General features: G+C 42.3%; 1 protein-coding gene across 1 annotated transcript; it reads left to right on the top strand.

Moving 5' to 3' along the window:
* The first annotated feature begins 2,423 nt into the window (after positions 1-2,423).
* Positions 2,424-5,402, top strand: LOC8025193. Its single transcript, XM_040214448.2, has 4 exons — positions 2,424-2,545; positions 3,463-3,572; positions 4,137-4,226; positions 5,082-5,402. The coding sequence occupies exons 1-4, from the start codon at positions 2,509-2,511 to the stop codon at positions 5,274-5,276; spliced, it is 432 nt and encodes a 143-aa protein (XP_040070382.1). The 5' UTR covers positions 2,424-2,508; the 3' UTR covers positions 5,277-5,402.
* Positions 5,403-10,428: the final 5,026 nt, after the last annotated feature.

Here is a 10,428-nt window from a genome sequence, read left to right as displayed (position 1 = left end):
CATCGGTCGCCTTTGTGAAAAGCAAACAAAAACCTTCACCATGCAGTATTCATAGAGAAGTGTAAACTAGATAAAAATAATAAGCCATAATACTATGCCTTGTACGTTTTGTATTTTTTTTGTTCCTACTTAATTGGGCACAAAGAATTCGCCCCAGCAGGTCGAAGAGACAATTTCACTTACTATTTTGACATTTGGCTACGGCAGTGGTAACATGTGCGAAGAGGTCACCCCGATGTTTCCCGACAACAAACGTGTCTGACGCATCACGTCAGTGTACCGTCTCATTCGCCCTTATTCACAAATAACTTTTTGACCAGAACCAATATGAGTGCCGCACCCCACCCGTCCTACTCGACTGACCTGGCCTTCTATATATATTTTCTGTTCCGCCAACTGAAGTTGTGGGAGCCGAGGGTGAAAGACGAGGCAGAGGACACGTGACAGGCGGTCGGCGGAGGAGTCACGAGCTGGCGGGAGACAGTGCGGGCTCAGCGAGGCTGAACCTGGGCAAGAACGTCGGAGCCGGGCTGCCTGGCCTGGCCCATGGCGAACCCCGGAGCGGTCCACCAGCGAGGTCTGGAGCAAGACCGGTGGAAACGGCGAGCCCTGGCCATATGACCTGGGCCGCGACGATCCCGGGGTGGTTCCGCAGCGAGACTCGGGTATTGATAGCCCGGGACAGACTACCCACGCAGCGCTGGCGTGTGAAGGACGATTCGCAGGCCTGGACACGAACTTCGACTGTGAGCTCTGATCGATGGGCGGCAACAAGGGTCGGCGTGCCCGGACTGCCGGTCCTCGACGGCGGGCAACCGGGAGGTGCAGTAAACCCATTCGCTGTCTTCTCGTTGTTTTATGTCACTCCCTGGGTGACGTGCGGAGCGCATACCGATCGGGCGGTGATTGTTAGTACAGGGATCTCCATAAAGAACCCCACAAGTCCAAAAGCTCTTGGTTTCACCCGATGGCGATAATTCAAGCAGAAACGCCTATAGTGCTCGATGCCCCCCCCCCCCCCCCCCCCCCCCCCTCCCCTCTCCAAACCAAATTCCACGATGCACTCCAAAAAGGGTATACATTCATGCTTCGAACGGCATATGTGTGTGGTTGGGGGACTACTTTGAGAGCGCGGGTGTCCAATAGGTACTAGCTCTACTTTTACACAGATGACAGTACCGACACGGAAAAGTTTGGATACCACCGTAGTCCCTCGTAGCTTTAGAGACGCGAGGTGTGGTGAGTTCTGAGCATGTCATTGTCCCTCCACAGTTGATGAGATAACACCATTAGCCAATAAGGACGCCAAAAGAACGAAATACGAGGCAAGAAGTGTGGACACAAGCCACGCACAGCGTTTGGTCAGTAGCCATGACGCAAGGAAATCGATAATGAACTGACAACCAGCTTCGAAAAATCACGCAGTTTCAGCTCGAAAGGAACGTCTGTCTATTCAGTGGAGACAGATGTCTCCACTCAGTGGAGAAGGGGTGAGCATTGAGGTCACCCCTTCAGCATGGGTGAGTTCTTGGACGCTCTAGCGAAAGCCAGAGCGAAAGCGAAAGCCTTGAGGGGGCGTGTTTGCTGTGTTCTAGGCTTAACGCAACTAGGTGGTCGCAGGACTTTGCACGGGAAGATATAAAGAGAGTCCGGATTATATGTAATAGTAATTGCCGTCAACACTGCAATTCTATTATAACCCCTAAAACAAATAATCAAAATGTTAATTAACCTTTTCTAGTTAATTATTCAGCTTACCGTGACGATTATCTCCTCATCTAATATCCGCAAGCGCAACTAATCTACCTCGCATACCCTATTTAGAAAAAAAAATATTTAAATACCTGGTATATTAGGATAAATTTAATGATTTTTGGCATCTTAATTTGGAATTGGTATGGTTACATGTTTCGTTATGATGACGTTCGCTTCGGTTTTTTCCGAGACGTCTGACAACTCCGTCCTCTCACTACCTGCAATCGCGCACAGAAATCTTTACTAACGAACCTACCGAGAAATTTTGTAGCTTGTCGTCTTCTATTCCGCGAATTCTCCAGCGCGCATGTTTCATGCGCGCTGGTGAGCAATGAACAATATCAGCAGCAAACAACATAAAATGTAAGTTATTATGGATGTACCCTTCCTTCGCCTTTACTTTCGCGAACATTTTGTGCATACACGAGTTGTCTTGCGGATATTTTTTTTTTTTATTTCACTAGTGGCTTTCAGAGAATCATGAAAAACAAAAATTGAAGCTAGGCTCAGCCCACATGAAGAACATCTGGACCAAAAGAAAAGCTTTTGCGTAAAAAAGCACAGACCGCAAGTGAAACATACAATATATGTATTGTTTAAATACCAAAGATGCCTTGACTTGACCCTCGACATTATATTAAGGATAAGCTTTAAGTTCAGCAGGAATTAAGCGCCTTTTTATTCGGTGCGTTTGCTGTCAGTCTCCGCAAACTGAGGGATCATTCAAGGAAGGTGAGGAAAGTGCATACCGTCATGAAGTTGGGAATTCCGAGCTCTCTTGTCATCATTGGTATGTACTACACATGATAATTTTCGAGGCATGATCATATATTTTCTAACTAAACAAGGTGCGGATTTGATATATGCTTCTGTCTGGGTATTCTCGCAGCTTCGCAGTTTATACCTTGTTATGAGGAGTGCAGTGCAGCAACTCTTGAAAATTGACGACTCGATGGTGCGTCCCTGATCAGAATAGCTCTTTAGAGACGCTCCCTACCTCGGTACAGTGTTTGCAAGGAAGATTCGAGTGACGGTCTTTCCGTTGTATGTCTGAACTTGAACGTTTCGCGGCCGAAAGATTATTTATTTCTCATCATGCTGAAGTGCACAGCACATGCATTAAAAACACTAAAAAAACATAAAATACATTAATATTTCTCACTTTTCTTTCTTGCGTAAGAAACTTTAAGTCTACTAAATAAAGGCTCGCAAAATCGAGTCAATAATTTTATTAGCTACTATTAATACCTTGATGAACGCTCGCCATCGAAGGATTCCTACATCACATTTTTTTGCTTTCATCTCTTCAGCAGAGATCGGCTTTAATTAGATACTTTACTGTTAATTTTGCCAATTTTTTATATTTCTTTGATGCATAAAAATGTAGTAGGAGTTTGTGATAGTTTGTTATGCAACGAGCTATTCTGTCTTTTCAGTCGAGCGCCCCGGATTGAACTCTTTCAAAAGTGCGTGCCTTCCCTCAACTGCTGAGGTTATTGAGGCCGTCATATTTTGGATATGCACTTCGACCATGCAATGGGCGGGAGTGCTGCGACAGCGCTCGGCACCGAAGTCCAAATAATGGCGGCCGCCAGCGTTGCTTGATGGACGATTGAAAGAGGTTTTTTTTGCTCTAGATTTGACACTGCCATAACAGAGTCTGTAGAAGTCACTTTATATGACACATCTTTACATACATTGTTTCAGTGGTGATAGCTTCAACGAATTGCCAATTTCCCGACTTACATGTTCAATGGCCAAGGAGGGGAAATTTTACAATAAAGCATGGCTGCCCCCCGAGTCCCAGAACAGAAGCGGTGAGTTAATGTTTGTGACAGGAAAAAAACGAGAGGTTGCGCAATTTCTTTGAACCCTCTACTGCAGTAATTTGGGATTTAAGTATCATCTACATCTTATGCCTTCGACATCCGACGTTTGGCTTCCAGATTATAAATATGAAGACTATAGAACTACACAAACCAGCTCGCAGTGAGTTAGAGTTATTGGCATGTTAATCTATTAGAATTCCAAGCATTGATCTATGTCTCCGTACTCTATAAATTTGGAGTAACGATTCATGTTAATATCTGACACGTTTGTCACAAAACGCAACCAGGACGGAATGTTTTTTTTTTCTTGCTGTGCGTACACCTCTGAGACGACAGTGAGGGGTAAACCGCAATAATCTGCACATCACTTAGAATGGCAGCATTGCCCAATATAAAGTAAAATTATAAACAAAAGTCAAATCAACGAACGCAGTCTACTGTAATTATGCGCTGTCGTTTTAAACGGTCTTTGAAACTACTTTACTCAATGAAATGGTTCGCTTCAATAAACAAAATACAGTAAAACTAACCTGACTTTATTTATTTTTCCAGCTGTCGAAGAAGTACCCAGACTGCATATATTACTGCAAACAAAATGGTGACTGGAAATATGGAGTTTATAATCCCGGGACTAATTGCAGTGTGAGAATTATTTGTCTATAAGAACATCCTATAATCGCAACTTTACTACAGTCAGCGGAAGATGAGCACGGCAAGGAGGTCCTTCACTTTTCCCACCTTCACCTCAAGCTTCCTGCTTCCGATGACGCTTCCGCTTCTCTTTAGCTTCGAACTAGCCTGTGCTGAAGGCCAGGCATCCAGATGTGATTTTATTTTGTCAGCGACTAGGGTGTAACTTGTTTGTTGACACAAACATTAGCCACACATTCAATATACTTTACGAAGCCCCAGTAGTTGGTGAGCACAATTAAGAAGTTAATTTATGTGGTAGAGAAAACAGTTCATCCTGAATTGTCTTTTTGTCTAGTTCTAGAATTGATGGATTCCCGTACTGGAACTCCAATATATTTAAGTGATACAGACCATTGTGTTACCACGTGTCAACGTTTTTCAGAGTAGAAGCCCGGATATAGGCGAAAACTGTATTTCTATGTCAGCTATTAGTTAAGAGATCTTAGAACACGAAATCGGACTAATCTGACGTTAGCAAATAAAACGTGCAACTCAAGTAAGCTAAATAACTTATCTGAATTTGAATGACACCGCCTTCAAGTGTAAGCACGGGCTTCGCTGTTGGCGTTTAGAAGGCCTTTATGTCATAAACAAAACGTCGAAATATATTATAATTACTTACATGGACTTTGCATTAATTTGAGAGAGAAAACGAAAACGAGGCAACAATAGGGTGTTATGGAAATTTAGAATGCAAGGTAATAGTAAACGTTAGCGTTGATTTTCTTTTGTCATGCCTTTAAAAGCTTAAAGGTTGTGCCTTTTGTTCTGCTTTCTGTGCGAGCTTAACTTTCCTTTGTGCAGTATGGCCCCGACAAACGTCCAGGTTCCTGTTTCTTTGGATTGTGCTACCTGATTACCGAGACAGTCACCGACGTCACATCCTCAGAGGGTACACAAAGATCGACGGTAGAAAGTGGAACCACTCCCACACCTCCAGTAGAAACCGAAACCAACCTCTCACCTCCAGTAGGAAATGAAACTGCTGCCACAGCCTAAGTAGGAGATAAATCCACACCCCCACTTCCATTGGAAAATGAAGCCACACCGACACCTGCTGTCTGAAATATAACTACTGCCAACTCACGAGTGAAAAATAAAACCAACTGAAGTTACTCCAAAAAATGAGTGTTTTTTTAGCTTTACAGACTTGTTAGAAAAAAAGCCGTGAGAACTACACTTATGCGGTTTGTACAGAGGAGCTATGCGCCCAGAAGAACATAGTATTCGGGTAATTGCAACGATCAGTTTACTAATAAAGTATCATTTGTTATTAACTTTTTAACAAGTGAAAGTAGACATATGGTTTCCATTAGAAACTTGCTAAGCATAGTCGAAAACCAATAAATCAACTCTTTTTAGGAAGGCATAAGACAGGGGCAGCATTTTACTGCGTTCTGAAAAAACGCTCTCATTGGATGCGCTTTTAGATTTCGGCTTCTTATGGAAGCGTATCTTTGCGCCCGCGGTCCTGCTTCCTGGTTGTCGCGGCTCTAAGCGACCCCTTGCCTACCTCGTAGGCTGGACGGAAGCAGTGTGGATGTTTGTTGCGCGTCTCAGTCACTGGGAAACAGGACCGCGGCCGCAGAGATGCGCTCTGATAAGGAACCGAAACCTTGCGACGTAATGAAACGTTTTTTTTGTGTTCTTTTATTGCAGAACGCCGTAAAAAGCGGTTCCTTTGTTATATATTTATAATAAGAGTTGAATTAGTGGTTTTCGATGGCGCTGAGCAAATTTATAATTAGAACCATATTTTATCTATTTTCACTAATTAAAAAGTTATTTAACAAATGTTACGTAATTAGTCCACTGAGAGTTACGCTTAGCTCCCTCTACTATGTCCCCCTGGCCGTATAACTCGCCTGCACAAACCGCCTAAAAGTAGCGTTCATGGTTGTTTTTTGCTTTTTTAAAGCAAATAAAAAATACCCTGCATACGTCTATGATTGTTTCGCATAAGACGTGGGAACTTCCTGATTACCGCTGCCAATACCCACATAGTTTATGAAACGTGTGGTCCCAACGAATGTCGTTTATATAAATTGAGAACGCTGCGAGATTTTGTAACTTTTCATTGTACCCCCTGAAGGATAAATATTTCTGGGGCCCCCGCATGGAGTGTAACGCTTATGTCCACATCTGACTTCTATTTAGACTTTGCAGAGCCACGTCATTCAGCAAGTGTATTCGTAACTGTAGCTACATCCAACTCGTAATCAGTTATGCTATTCTAGGTTGTACGTTTTAACAGCGTCATAATTTTTTTTTTGCTCGTCTGGTTTGTCAAGTTAAACCTCTAGCGTGGCGGATGTCCAACTAGGCAGTTGTAAACGGCTTTCATTTTTTTTTTAAATAATAAGCCATGTGACCTTCCTCATACATGTAAAATTCATGAGGGTATTTCTGACCACGAAATGGTTGAAGTTAACATACCGGTTAAGAATAATAGAATTTCTAAAATGAAACTTGTAAGAGTACCGTATTACAAAAGGGCTGATGATGTGTCTATACGGGATTATTTGGAATTGTCACTTTTAGAAATACGAAAACTAATGTAAAAAAATCTTTGGATTAGTAGAAATATACTTCATTTCTAGCGTAAGATTGTCCGAGGGGAGAAAAAATAAGCGACATCATGCTGTACGTGCTCCTGGGGAACAACTTTCAGCTTAAGTGCCATACTAAAAGAAATGATAGCGGAGTCAAAACAATGTTTCTTTAACTTGACGTTGAGATCATTCCTATCACGTGCACCACATAATTTTTGGCGGTATGTCTCAACTTTAAAGCTGGAAGCATTGATAACCACTATAACTCTAAATGAATTCAACGCACTTTTCGAATCGATATTTACCGTGGATGACGGACGTCTCCCAGAGATATATCCCGACATATCTCCCGGCATCGACGACGTAGTGGTCTCGGAGGAGGGATTTTTTTCATTTATTAAAGGGACCATGAAACGATTCTGAAATCGAATTTCATCCTCCGATCGTCGTAAAAGGTGTGAAAAGAAACACAAAAACACAAAAATAGGGAGCCAAAAAAAATTCTTCGCCATAGAACTTTTCAAAGAAAACTGGACTCGTTTGCGCCTTCTTTCTTTCGAAAGCTCTCTGCCTTTTCACTGCGATGCATCCGCGGAATCGAAGTACGTCAGCCGAATCCACGTCGCCTATTGGGTAAGAGCCTACCTCACCAGCACCGCGATCGTAAAGAACAAATAGCCGGCGAATGTTTCTTAAAAGTTTTGTTAAATATTATTCACATCCACATTTTGTATCATAATTAGAGATGTGACGAAAATTTCCAAATTTGATATTGCTGGGAACCAAGCGCCATCTATCGTGTGGTAAACGAAGCGACTACAGCAGGGCCGACAGCGTCGTTCAGTTACTTGGCCACGACGACCAACGAACGTCTATTTTTGTACGTGTTCTTCTCGCGCGTCCCGACTTCAAGCAGCAAGAAAAAAAGTACTTCAAACAGACCACGACGAACAAGAACGCTGGATCCACAAACACCCGAGAAAAGCTACAACGGCGACGAATCCACTGACCCCGACCAAGCGAGCTCGGCAGATAGGCCTAGCAGGCACTCCGACTCGGCGCAGCGTTGCTTCAACGGTACTTGGCCAGGACCGCCTGCCTACGACCGGCTGGCGTGCTGAATGGAATATGCCTGCGTGACCCTTGTGGACCATTCCCGTATTATAGTTTGATCGCTGACCTCAATTTTAGATTAAGAGGTGAGGTCAATTTCTTCCCCTTGCTTTCTGAGGCAGTGTTGACGAACACTGTCGTCGAAAAGGGACTCTCGTCGATTCTATATTCTTGTTTTGTGTGATATAGAGCTCAAATAAACGCCGTATGTATTACCTCAGTAACACGGTATGTACACTTTGTTATTAGTATGCCAGTTTTATTCTGACAGACTGCACGTCACTGTCGAGCTATAACGGTTCGTGGGAGGTATACGTGCAATGCCGGTCCAACCTTCCTTTGCCGAGTGTCACGTCAGTATCGAGTTGCAATCGTAAAAGATCGGTCCCGAAGCGCTGACGAACAACGCGCGCGTCCGCTCTGAGTGCGAACAGGTATTTACGTGGCCCTTGGTGACACTGTCGTAGTTCAAACGTATCTTTTTTTAACGTCGGCTCGCTCCTGCATCTCCGAGGCCGCGAAAACGCAGCGGCAATTTGTTTTCATCTACGACGCTTTGCAAACGACTGACACGGGCCGCCTTTTGCCAGCAATGACAGTTGGGTTGACTTCTGGACTCTTCACCGGAAGACTCGCCGCAATTCCCAACAGGTATACCGGCGTATGGGACTAGTCCCATGTTGTCGCTGTAGCGCAACATATCTCATTGAATTTCGCTCAGCTGCGATGTGTCCATGTCTATCGCGGCGATGAGAGGCGCCGATTAAGAAAATACATCAGTGACTTGTTTTGCGGTCAGTTTGACAGAAAGAAAAAGTCGATATGTCATTAATTTTTCTGTGTAGAAGTTAATAAACCGAGACAAAAACGGGTGCCTATTTGGTATTCAGTGAACGCTGAAGGTTTAATGTAAAAGTTATCTTGAAAAAGTAAAAAGGTAATTTCACGGTCCCTTTAAATAACGTTGATCCCAAGAAATGTGCTGGTACTAATTCCATTCATAATGAGTTTTTTAAACGTTACGCAGAGCGGATTTCGAACTATCTATTCATACTATTGAAGGCGTCTTTGCGTTACCGGGTACGGTTTTAGATCATTATCTACGAGTACCCAGTTGATCGAACTAGTTCATGAGCTTTCAAATTCAATAAATAATAGGAGTCAGACAAACCTCATGTTTCTTGACTTCTCAAAGGCGTTGGATCACGTATTGAATCCTCAACTCCTCCTGAAGCTTTCTGACATATTTAAAAATAATCAATTACTTACTGTCTAATAGAACGCAACATGTATATCTTGATGATAAGTTACGTGCAAAATCACAAGTGATTTGCAAAATGCATGTTAGTATTTTGCACGTCGCCCTCTTGTATAGTATGTATTGATATATGCCTCGAATATGTATATCGATGTGTTTAATTTTTGGTTTCAAAAGTGCTTATTTGTATTTTACTTGCTGTACTTTCCACTCCTGCTTGGGTCATCCTTTGGCCTGCAGTATGTTCTAAAGAAAAAAGAAAGACTTCCTCACTACTTCCGGTAACATTGGGCGTACCACAAAGTTCAGTGTTGGGGCATCTTTTATTCTTAATTTATATCAGTGACATGGTTAAGAACATTTATGTTCCGGTTAATTTATTCGGTGACGACTGTGTCCTTTACTCTCAAATAAAATTACCTTATGATCAGGTAATACTCAATGAGGCATTAGCAAGAATCAAAGAATTGTCAGACAAATGGAAAATCGAAATAAACTATGATAAAACCGTTAAAATGTCAATAACATGAAAAAAGCATTTTTTGAAATTAGCTATTCAATAAATGCGAATCTCATCAAATTTGTTCACCCCTACAAGTACCTTGGACTGACAATAAGTAGTTAACTACTTTGGAACCAGCATATAGATGACATAGCAAATAAGGCCAGGTGAAAATTGTGTACACTTCGACGCACCTTAAAATTCGCGGACAGCGAAACAAAATAGGCTGCTTACCAATCACTAGTACGTCCTATACTGGAGTACGCTCACACAGTTTGGTACGCGCACACAGCCGATGGAATTAATAAACTTGAACGCGTGCAAAAGCTGGCTTTGAGATTTATAACTAATAATTTCAGATATACTGTTTCTGCGTCAAGCTTACTGGAACAAGCCAATATCCAGCCCTTGGAGGTTAGAGCAAAAATAAACAGATTGAAAAATCTATATTCTTTTATTAATGGAATCTTTATGTCAATAGTGATAGATACATCGAATTTTCAACAAGAGGTTTGGCTAAAAAATTATACTAGAACTATTAAACAATATAGAACTAAGCACATTGTCTTCAAATATTGTTTTTTTTCCCTCGGACAATAAACGAGTGGAATTCTTTGTCTAACGAAACGGTAATTAACCCTTCCGTCAATTAATATTTTTGTTGAGGCAGTCGCTTCTGCCAAGAGAAAGTGCTCGTAAACATATGACAACATTGCAATTTGTACC

The sequence above is a fragment of the Ixodes scapularis genome, unplaced genomic scaffold (assembly GCF_016920785.2).
Source record: "Ixodes scapularis isolate PalLabHiFi unplaced genomic scaffold, ASM1692078v2 PGA_scaffold1__304_contigs__length_218370807, whole genome shotgun sequence".
Classification (NCBI taxonomy): Eukaryota; Metazoa; Arthropoda; class Arachnida; order Ixodida; family Ixodidae; genus Ixodes; species Ixodes scapularis.
Note: the sequence above shows the minus strand (reverse complement) of the source record. Positions and strands in the feature narration are given on the sequence as shown.